We start from the raw sequence: 12281 nt of genomic DNA, 5'->3' as shown, positions 1-12281 counted from the left end.
GGTCAAAGACGTTTTTTTGGTGGGGGTTTAATCGTGAGGTGGCGCAATTCATTAGTAATTGGTGGTTGGTATAATGCAATGAATATGCTTCTTATATTGTCCAATAAAAACAAACAAGCAAAAAAATTCACTCAATAGTGGCACTGGCTGTCGTTGCAACGTCCTGACGTGTGCCAGTGCTGAAACGTCACTGACCCACATAGTGTACATGAATCCTCCATTCTCATGCAGTCTAGACACACAGTCAGCACTTACTGTCAAAGTACTAATATACTCATATTCTAATATTATGCCCAGTATGTCTATACAGTACATGAGACAATAAAACATAGCAGTAGTCTTGCATTCTCGTACCCGTTCAGCAAAGGTGTTGGCACTGTGCTCACGGAGTAACCCTTCTAACCGAACAGAACGTATTCTAAAACTTCTATCCCCCTTTTTTTTGGACGTATTCTAAAAAACTGTTCTAACCCACAAAACCATAACCGATAAATCATAACCGATTTACCTGTACCACACGACTGCTAATGCAACCAATGATGAATCTGATAGAACAGTCCATTTCCGGTTTTACGGTAATACACAAGACTGCTTGCAATACTGTATGATGAACTGTTTGATTAAAATAGAGTAGATATATTAAACATATTATTGTTCCAAGTAAATAACTGTAAATAGACTAGATCAGCTGATTTGTGACTGAGTTAATACTTCGACACCTAAGTTAGTCAGGCCTTCTTCCTGAATGGCCTTTATTAAAAACCCTTTAGTACTCAGTTACACTAAATGCCTTACAAATACGATTCTGAGGATGGTTTTGTGGCAGTGTAAGCAGAGGAACATAATCTGTGTGAATTTCAAGAATTCACTTGAAGCTTATCTCTGACTCTCTCTCTCTCTCTCTCTCTCTCTCTCTCTCTCTCTCTCTCTCTCTCTCTCTCTCTCTCTCTCTCTTCCATGTTCCTGATGGGTGGCCTACACCAGTGAAATCAATATGGAGTAAGTAATCTCTCTCATGTCTTCTTTCAGCAGTTCTAACAAGTGTGATAAAGCAACACTTTCACTGTTTGTTCTGTTTCATTCACACTTTCGAATAATGCTTCCATTATTGTCTTTGTAAGTTATCAACTTCTACCAGTGAAAGGCGCTTGTGAATTCATTCATTTGTTCATTCGTTCATTTCAATTCATTGAATTCCATTCAATTCAATTCAATTCAATTCAATTCAATTCCTTGGTTGATGTGGTCTCAGTTCGGTTGACTTATGTGTTCTGACAAGTTACACTTGTGATTAGATGTAATCACTTAGAGAGGTCTCTAGACGACCGGGCGTGATAAAAAAGAAGAGGGACACCCTAAAGCCTACTAGGACCAGAAAGATCAGCCAGTTCTTTTTGTTATACACTCACAATATGAACAAAAACAGAACTGAGAACTGAGAACTGAGAACTTTAGCTGTAGGTTTGATTTTTGGTCCACTTAAAGAGGACTGAGTTTGGTTCACTTAAAGGGGACCAGGTGTGAAAACCGTAGAACATGGGTTCCCAAACTTTACTATGACAAGGCCCCCCCATACACTGGTAGATTCCAGCCAAGGCCCTCTTGGGCCGTGCCATGCTATTTTTTCTGTGCACCCGGGTTCACAACTCGATGAAATTGGTGCATTCCTAAACCTATTTAAGTACTGCAGACAGCATAATACATAAACATTGTAAAGAAGAAAATGATTCCACTGGGATTATTAAGATTATTTTTTATTTATTTTGGCTACTTAAGTAATATAATTCATTCAATTATTCATTTCATTTTCCTTTATTTTTCCTGCCAACCTGCCATGGCCCCCTTGTCATCCCCTCGCGGCCCCCAAGGGGTCCCCGGCCCCCACTTTGAAAACCATTGCCCTAGAACACAGTTGTGTAACACACACAAACCACCAGCAGAGGAGGACATTTACTCGCTTCTTGGTCTTGGCTGGTGCTATCAGATCGCGCTGTTTTAGAAGGCACATGAATGTACAGTAGAGTTGGCATGCATCCCCTGCAAGATAGAGAGTATTTTTCCATCATATAATTAGCTACTGTTTATCTTAGTGGTCCTTTTCAGTGTATCAAGTATTCTGTTCTGTTCTGCTATATTATATTATATTATATTATATTATATTATATTATATTATATTATATTATATTATATTATATTATATTATATTCAGCCTCAGTCGGGCTAATGAGGTTGTTTTGAAGGAGAGACGTGTGCGTGTGCGTGTGCGTGTGCGTGTGCGTGTGCGTGCCTGTATCTGTGTCTGTCGTGAGGGAGAGCAGTCGGTACTGACGTTTCAGTCAGTCAGACCTTCATCAGAGACGCCTCCTCCATTCTACTGCACTTCAGGTACCATAGGTACCATCTTCACCACACGCTGTCTACAAAGTGCAAAATATTTTGCAAGACTGTCACCACCCTGCTTACCACCTGTTCCAACTGCTGCCCCTCAGGCAGAAGATGCAGGTCACTACAGGCACAAACTAACTACAAGACTTTCTAATAGCCTGTACCCTGAAGCCATTAGACTGCTTAATTGTATTGCTCTTACATAGGTCTCTGGACTGGTGTTCTGTGATTTTTTCCTTTTAAGGGATGGCACTTACTGTAACATCCTATTGACTTGATAATTCATACATCTAATTTTTCAATTCATACATCTCAATTTTACTGTTTGATTTACTTGATTAATTTATTATTACTCTTATTATTACTATTATTTACTTTAATTTATTATACTTCATGATGTACTTCATGAATTTAGACTTTATTTGACTACTTCTTTTTGGTTACTCCTATAGGCCTACTTCAAAACTACGCCTTGTTGTTGCTCCACCCCACTATTTTGTTACCTTCATTGACAATGACAAACTCCTTGAATCTTGAATCTTGAATTCATACTAACAGTGCCACCCCTGTAGGAATGTGGAATCTGCTGTTCTACCTCCCTGGTGGCTCCACGGTACATGGGCTTCTTCATGGTCAACTTTGATGGTGGAGCTAGCTGCGGTCCCAGCCATAAAGGTAAGAACACTCACATGTCATGTGTGTGTATTGTCTGTGTGTACTGTATGCTGTGTGTGTGCGTGTGTGCGTGCGTGCGTGCGTGCGTGAGAGAGAGAGACAGACAGTTATTATTGTCAATGTAATTTAATGTTTTTAGTTAAACTGCACATTTTAGACTGGTCAAACGCAATTTCAAACTTCTGTGCCAACACTGTTACATAGGTTTTTGACAATAAAGTAGACCTGACTTGACTTGGTGCCTTCCCTCCAGAGGTCAAAGAACAGTTCCCTTCCAACACAAGTAACTTATTTGAGTGACAAGTAGACCTGAGCACTGTATCCTCTATCAGTTAACTCTGCAGTGTTTTTCAGTAACAACACAGTCTATTTATCTCATTAGCTACAATGGAGTAAGTGGTGTAACCGCTATACTTCCCCTACACCTCCATCCATGGCTGGGGTGCCCTTGAGAAAGGCACCCAACCCCACCTTACTCCACCTAACCCCACACTGCTCCAAAAACCGTACTCAATTCTCTGTCAATAATAGCTGTAAGGTTAAAAGCGGAAGCTAAGTGTCATGTAATGTATTGATGTTGTTGTTTGTGTTTGTTGTTGATATGCTTGTGAATGATTAGACTGCCACAACATAACACAACACCACTAACCCAACCTCCAACCTGAACATGGTTGTCATGGCATTGCAGGCTGTCCCTCAGGTCATCAACGGGGTCAATCAAGGTGACGTTGCCATGGCAACCGAGGCTCTGAACTCCATCAGCGTGTCCTTGGATGACATGGTCGAAGCTCTCAAGTTGATGCACCGTGAGTGAGTGTACAGTAATTTACAGTATAATATAACATAAGAGAACATATAAGGTAACATAAACACTACATAATATAATATAGTGACATTTACAACTAGATTGCATTTTCTCACAGAAAATGCTGGAGTATGCTTGCCCATCTTGCATTCGTTGCCCTTCATGCATGCCTTGCCTTTCATCCATGAATTGCCCTTCATGCATATGCTGCCCTTCATGCATACACAACATACAGTTAACCATCTACAGATGTTGTCACTTCAATCTGCTCACAACATTACCGTACCGTGGCAGCGTACCGTGGTCATTACACCCTGTGGCCATTCGGAATGCGGGGGGCAGTATAGCACTGCTTTTGCAGAGCAGCGTCTGCCTGTGTTTGTGCGTCTGCTTGTGCTTCTGTGCTTGTCCCTCCCCCAGTTTTAGTAGTAGTAGTAGAAATACAGTCAGAAAATTGCATGTTTTATTTAGCATTGGACATTTGATAGGGTATTTGATAACAACACAAGTGTGAGCCCTAAACAAGACCACCACGTGAATTTAAACTAAACTTTTTCTGTCATGCATTCACCATCTCCCAATCCGCCCCTAACTTATTTCTGCACTATTCAAGTCAGGAACGGGTATCCTTAGGATACAGAGTTTGCATGCCTACAATTTGAACCGGTAAAGACAATTAAAACCGAGTCAATCAGACATGAACACTATTGTAATTAAGTATGTCCCGTAACGCCAGCATGAGAGAGATCGAATTTTAAATTTGGCGACGACATACTGTCTTCAAAACTGGCATCGGCCGCTTCCAATTTAGGACCACCATTATTCAACCGTTTCCACAACCTCACTGATCACAGTTGCTTCATCTCTAACGCCAGGGCTAAGAATAACGAAAATAGCAAAACAGAGTAACTAATAAACCGTAATGGAGAGACTGAGGAGACATGAAATCAAGCGGCGGAGTTCGGACCATTTTGAGTGGACCGATGTCCGCTTGCTTTGGTGTATCAAGCAAGCCTGTCTCATTTGTGCGATGAGCACAAAAACACAAATTCGTATAGAACCTATATGTGTGTGAGTCAAACAGACATGAACAACATTGTAGCCTAATGAAGTAGTGCCCCGTCACGTCAGCATGAGAGAGGTGATTTTACATTTGGCGACGACATTCTGTCTTTAAAACTGGCGCATGCCGCTTCCCCTATTGCAGGCTATTACCTGATCTAGGCTACACTGTCGCTACCACAAAAAACAAGGTAGCACAACTTAATACTATTACTAGCCTATAATAGTAGGTTGAAGACGGGGTATTATTGGTGCACTGTTTTTTTTTTTTGCGAAGCTGAGTAGCCTAATCTGCTTCAGTGTAGCTCACATAGAGGTAGAAAAATAACACTAGAGAGGACCCGCCCCCCTTTTTACAGCAATCTGTACGGCCATTTATCTGTAGGTAGATCAGAGAACTGGAAATTAACGGAGAACGAGGCTCACCTCTGTCAAAAAATGGCTTAAATCATGTGAAAATGTCCACCAACACACTATACACGGACAATAGTTGAAGTGTGTTGCTCAACTATGTTCATAAAAGATATTATTTGATTTTTAAATGTATTTAAATCGACTCATATGATTTTAGCAGATATTTAGCCTGCCATTTCAAATCTGGTGTTTGATTTAATGTGTTACTTCATATTCACACAGTTTTAGTCAATTTTTTGACAGGGGTGGGCGTGTTCTCCATTGACTTGCATTGCCCGAAGGTACCTACACTACCTACGGAAGTTAGGGAAGCTCCAGCTGCCATTTTCCCAGTGCTGTCGCAAATTGCTGTGTCCTCTCTAGTGTTATTTTCTACCTCTATGGTAGTAGCTCATTGTACGTTGATCCCTCCCTCAGTTTTAGTTGGCTACAAGTGGAAAGAGTCAGCCAATTGCGTGTGTTTGCACGTAACATTGGGCATTTGATAATAACACAAGCGTGATCCCTAAACAAGACCGGCAGTCCGACTGTGTTTTGTTGTTTTATTATTCTGTCCTGCATTCACCGTCTCAATTCCGCTCCTAACTTATAAGTGATGACTGTTAATTATTTCTGCGCTAGCCTATTCAAGTCAGGAACGGATATCCTCAGGATACGGACTAATAGGTTGAAGACGGGTTTTTTTTATTGGTGCTTGTGAACATTTCATCCTTTCAAGGCGCTGTTGTACGCGATCGACGGGATTACGGTTAACTGGGGATGTGATGGACTGCACACGTGACAAGACATCTGTTACACCAGGTGTGGCTAATCATCTGTGATTAGGACTGCAAATTCAGTTGCTTCGGTGGAGATTCGAACCAACAATATGACTGGGGAACTATGACTCCTTCTTCGGAGGCTGGATAACCTGTCACGCCACGACATGTCACAAAAGGCTGTGCAGTGAGTCCCGTGCACTGCACTGCACTGCTGTAACCCCACCCCTCCCCCACAGACAAACATTCATGTTCTGAAAAGTTCAACACGTTCTGAAAAATTTAGACCGCTTTGCATTAAGTTTTTCGAGCAGAGAACACTTGTCCACGGTGACGCAACATCGAAAGAGAAAAGCAAGAGACTGTTCACAAATAACTGAATAAAGATTTCATTTAAAAAAAATCACAGCATTTGTATGAAAATGTGCTGGGTGACCACACACTGCCTATCCAGATGCACATATAGCAACAATGAGAAAGAGCGAGGAGAGAGACGGAGAGAGAGAGCGATTAGCGGACGTATATGTGTGTGTGTGTGTGTGTCGGGGAACATTGAAAGTGAAAAAACAACCCTCTCCCCACTTCAGCAGCGTCAGATGTTGGTGGTCTACCACAAGTCAATCCTTGTTTACCCGACTATCTTGTAGCCTAGTATTCATGAAGTTCATAAAGCCATAGCCTAATATCATCATTATATATAGGCTAAGATATCAAAAATCCCTCCGCATTTCTGCATTGCCTGAGTTCATAGGCTAAAAACAACTTTATTTAGGCCCCTGACTTATTTAGCTTTACTTTTATTAGCCTTAATTATTATCGTATTTAGGCTTTAAACGTAGGCCTATTTTACAAAATATCGAAAGAAGGAAAAGAAAAGACAGGACAAGTTGAGGCTTACTGATTCGTAGCCTATTACAGCAAATCGAACACTGCACTTTATGAACACACTAGCCTGAGGGCAAACATCTTGTTGGCACGATTGGGACCAGGCCATGCCAGGAATTCAACTACCCGGGATGGGTTGGTGGTTATGGCACGCTTGATGTATATTTTGTTTCCTCACCCCCTGCATGCACGCACAGCGGACACACAGGGTCTGGACATTCACCACCACAATACCATGAGCAAATGACTGAGTGCGGCTAAAACATGCCTGTTGCCCATAGCGTAGCCTAATTATTCACACATCACGTCAAGTCACAAATTCAGTAGTCTCTTGCAGTTGACCTATGCCAAATTACGTCCTCCTTGTAAGGCTGCACTAATTCAAACAGGTAGAGAAGTCGGCTTAGCCTATAGCCAAAGTCTATAAAATGTAGCCTATTTTTTGTAGTTTCCAATTATCTAGGCTATGTTTACGATACCGATTTGTTGCGCTACGACGGTGCTCAAGACAAGTTGGATCATAGTCAATCTCAAGTGCTCCCATTAAAAAACGGCTGGGGTGTTAACACCGGGAAGTCCGCCGCTCCTCCCTTTGCTGCCTAAATTGTAACAGTTTAAATGCCTCATCTCCCAAGCAGCAACAATCGAACCTATTGGGCTATCTAGCTTGTGAGTTTGGCTGGTATCCCAACAAGACGAGTTAATTGGCATTAGGTCTTGCGAAGAGTGGAAAGAGTTACGTTACAGGCTACGTCGCGTGGTGTGTGTGTGGGCGAGAGACGGAGAGAGGAGAGAGTGAGGCGCTTCCCCGCCAGAAAGGAGAGCAGGCAATGTCTCCAAATATTAGACAAATGCAGCTTATTTTAGTTAAGTAGACATCAGGGAAGTATTTTGCTTAAAAGCAAAGCCAACCTGATTGGTTCATATTGCTCTAGCAGTGCGTGTCATTTACATCTTGCACGCCTATGTTCTTAAATAAATCTCTAACTTTATAGCGATTCCAAACTTGTCCCCCCACCCATTCGCACAACGTGAAAGTTGAAATGTGGTGTAGCCTATGCTTTAAATACTGCCTAAAACTGTAACAGTTTAAATGCGTCCACTCCAAAACAGCACAATCGAAACTATTGTGCTGTCTAGCTTGCGAGTTTGGCTGGTATCCACAAAAGACGAGTCAATTGGCATTAAGGTCTTGCGAAGAGAGCAAAGCGTTACGTCGCGTGTGTGTGTGTGGGCGAGAGAGGGAGAGAGAGAGAGAGAGAGAGAGAGAGAGAGAGGCGCTTCCCCGCAGAAAGAGCAAGGCGATGTCTCCAAATATTAGACAAATGCAGCTCATTTTAGTTAAGTAGACATCAGGGAAGTATTTTGCTTAATAGCAACGCCGACCTGATTGGTTCATATTGCTCTGAATAGCCCACAGAAGGCTAGGTAATATTTTAATGGGTTTTTACGAGCGCCGAGGTCATCTAACTGTGGTCACGCCAGGTGCTATTACGAGAGGAAAAACTATAGCACGTTGGCAAACATTAAAGTCAGTTTAAAGCCAGGCATATGATTGAACCAGTTTTCTTGTTTGAAAAAACACACTTCCCCGGTGCGCAGGGTGCATGCATGCCGTGACTGACCCAGGTGAAATCGCATGCACGGAACTCCATGATTAATTAGAGATGACCATCGCATATATTTTCCAGCGCATATCACCGTAGCCTACAGTGGAGACATTGTTCTTATGAGCTGGCGGGAGACATGCATCCACCAGTTTGAAGGAATTGTGCAAATGATTTTTGCGCTCACCCCAGGCCAAACACAATTCCTTTAATGGCAAATCTAACCAACTGTTGCATCAAACTTATAGATGTCCTCCCTGTAAAGGCTGCACCAATTGCAACCAGGAGAGAAGTCGGGTTAGCCTATAGCTAAAAGTCTATAAAAATGTAGCCTATTTTTTTTGTCATTTCTAATTTGAGTATCTATGAAGTCTATACGATAACGATTTTGTTGCACTTAACTACGACCGGTGCTCAAGTTTGGATCAATACTCCCAAGTATAGCGAACGCGATCCCAAGTGCCCCCTGGCGGTTGTTTGGGTACACTTGCAGCTAGGCCCCGGTACGTACACCGAGGTAGATGACGTGACATTAACCTCGGCAACAAGGGGTGGTGCAATTTGTAGGGGGACCATCTGTAGATATGAGCCTAACTTTCCTGTTTGGGTATGTACCATATATTGCAAAAAACACATTTTCACTATCTGTACCGCTCCCCAGTGGGGCCCCGTCTTGGCACTGAGTTTCGGTATGTACCCTCTGGGTGTACTGGAGATCATGTGTGAAGACAATTTCTGTTAAGACAACCCGTCCATAAGAGGTGTTGCCTGAGATATGAGCTAACTTCCTGTTTGGACGGGTGTTTGTCTTTGTTGTCAATTTTGATTGGCTTGCTGTGCGCCAATGCTTTCAGCTATTGCTCTGTAAAAACTTTTCAGTATAGGTGCAGAATAGTCCAATAGTAAGAACTTTGAAAAATTGTAGGGACGATCAGCAGAACAAAAGGTGGGCCAGAGTATCATTTTTTATTGATTTTTGAATATGTCAAAAAATGGGCGGGGAATTCATAATTAATAAATGTGACAAATCATAGGGTGCGTTGGATTTCGGCTTGACCCCAGAATTTCAGAGGCGATACCAAGCGTTGAATGAAATTGAGGTCAATACCAGCCAATATGGTTCATAAAAACACACCTTTTTGCTTATTGTAGCGCCCCCTAGTGGTGCATTTGCACGAAAAAAAATCGTTACTTGTCCCCTTCTGGAGATAGTGTTGTTTGTTGTGTATAAAAATTGGGTTCTGACAAACCGTAGCCGTTGCCGAGATATGAGCTCACTTTCTGTTTGGCGTCTCCACCTCCCACCGCCAAATTTGATTGGCTCCTATTTGCAGACGGTTTAATTAATTGTTCTAGGGTAGATGTTATGCCTCAGTCCGAAGATGCCCGCATAAAAATGTTCGTGACGATCGGTCAAAAATGGTGGGCGGGGGCACCCTTTAATTGATTTTTTTTAAAAAATTCAAAATGGCGGAAAAAACTTTCCAGGAGGGAAAAATGACGTCATAGGGTGCGTGCGTTTGTATTCGGCTTGGTCCCCAAGGATTCCAGGGATTTTTTGAATTTTTTGAAAATTGGACTACGGTTAAATAGTTACAGCATGACATGTATTGCGAACTTTGACATCTGCTGCTTGGGGCGCTACATTGTTCGAGGTATCCCAAAACAAAATACAAGCACGCTATCGACACACCGAGCAGAACGTTCTGGTATTTGAAACGGAACCTTTCTGTCTTTGAAACGGTATGGCAAATTGATGGATTGTAGAAAAAAGAATAAAATTTAAAAGAAAAAGAAACGGGGGAATAACCAATCGTATGCTTGCCGCATGGCAAGTCCTACTAAAAAGGATACCTAACATCGTTGAGTATTTACGTTAAATTATTTAGTCACAACTAGATTTGCATTCTCACGGAAAAGAGGTTGGTGAGGGCATTGGAAAGTCATAAATTCCTAGGCATGCAAGTAACATCAAACCTGAGGCTTGCGAGTCTGAACACCACATCCATCGTGAAAAAAGCCCAGCAAAGGCTGTACCTTTAATTAGGATGCCTTAGGAAGGGCCTGGACTGAATTACCGCCCCTCTTAACCAGGGCCTTACAGAGAGGACTTTGTAGAGAGGCATCCTCACCAACAGGGAATCCACTGTCTGGTCGTATGGCAACCATCACAACTTCAGGCTAAAAGGGAAAGTATTTGCAATGAAATAATCAAGAACTGCGGAGATGGATTTATAGGCACAAGCAACTTTTCCCTCCATGGACTCCATATATTTTACAGCGGCAGCCCTAGGGAGGAGAGAGAATCATTAAAAGACCCCACTCCATCCGCTAACTCTCCTGCTCAAACACAAGAACTGTACATACAAACCTGAGGCACAGTAGAGTGGATAGCATTCCCTACCAGGGAAAAAGCAGGGTTTTTTCAAACAGTTTTCCTTCCCCAGGGCACCCAGTGAGGCTGATGGCAAAAAAACATTTGATCCACCTTTTTTCATTATCTCTTTTGATCCTGCTTTGATTTTTTTATCACTTTTTAATGTATTTTATATTCCTATATTTTAATGTAATTTCCTATTTTATTGTCTTCAGAGGGCCTGCAAAACAAGAGTTCCAACATGGTGGCTTGGACTACTAGTTTATGCAACAAATGGCACAATAAAGTAGCCTTTTGGACATTTTGAACTTTGAAAAGTGGTTGTAGCAAAGAAAGTGGAATGTAACCAGAGAAAGCGTACACTTATTGTTTTCCTTCCGGTATCCACTTTTATGTCGGGTGGAAAGCCCCCTTTATGGAGACCCTTCGGGTTCGGAGGGGGACCCCTTCGGAGTCCCTGAGGTTGAGAATCACTGGTAAGTCCCCCTTAGGCGGCTGTAGACAATGGCGGTAGCGCCCGGTCTTAGCGCCAAACAACCCTCAAAAAAGAGAAAGGAAGTAGTTAGTCCAGGACCAGCCCTGTAGACCCGTTCGCAATTTTGAGTTGAGCGGGCGTTTCTCACTGGGATTTGAAGTTAGTGGGTTTCCTGGACATTAAAAAATCACGGAGGTGCTCGTCCACCATAGTGCCAGAATTTTTAAGCAATATGGCCGCCAAATTATGGCGCGCCATCCGCCTATGACAAAAAACCTGTGTTTTTTACTTTTAAAAACTGTTTCTACACATGCCCAGTAACTTCAATTTTCCTGACCAATTTTTTGAGAGGGAAAACCATTTCTTTTTCTGGACAATTAACATGAGTGAGAATGTGACACTGTTAAAAAGGTTCATTGCCAAGGTCAAATTTTTGCATATTTCTGAAGAATGTCAATAGATTTACATTGTAAAAATGAGAAAAACACAAAATTCTCAATTATTGGGGTAGAGCAGTTTGATTTTGCGTGTAATTGCGTATGATTATTTTGTGTCAGTATAGAGTCAGGTAAAATAGGCTTTGAAAGGGTCAAGGTCAAGGTTAAAGGGTTTCCCCCCCCCCCCCCCCCCCCACCCCCCCCCCCCCCCCCCCCCCCCCCCCCACAGGTCCATGTTACCCAGCCTTTTGCCTATTCCCACAGCAAAAAATCCTTCCATATCAAGAACCTTCTAGCAACTTTTTCACAGGATTGGTTCATGTTGCACTAAGCACTTGTTACAAAAGGGAGGATTATACATTGCAGGTATCCAACTCTGATTATGCTGACAAAATATCCCG

The 12281-nt window shown here is 42.3% G+C and overlaps 1 protein-coding gene across 1 annotated transcript in view; it reads left to right on the top strand.

Annotated features, from left to right (window-relative positions):
* Positions 1 to 12281, top strand: part of LOC134444820 (indoleamine 2,3-dioxygenase 2-like) — a 35178-nt gene that overhangs the window by 17399 nt on the left and 5498 nt on the right. The window contains exons 5-6 of the mRNA XM_063194013.1: positions 2944 to 2998; positions 3749 to 3866. Of these exons, the coding sequence (XP_063050083.1) occupies positions 2944 to 2998; positions 3749 to 3866 (173 nt within the window). The remainder of the gene's footprint in view (positions 1 to 2943; positions 2999 to 3748; positions 3867 to 12281) is intronic.

This window comes from Engraulis encrasicolus, chromosome 3 (genome assembly GCF_034702125.1).
Source record: "Engraulis encrasicolus isolate BLACKSEA-1 chromosome 3, IST_EnEncr_1.0, whole genome shotgun sequence".
Classification (NCBI taxonomy): Eukaryota; Metazoa; Chordata; class Actinopteri; order Clupeiformes; family Engraulidae; genus Engraulis; species Engraulis encrasicolus.
Note: the sequence above shows the minus strand (reverse complement) of the source record. Positions and strands in the feature narration are given on the sequence as shown.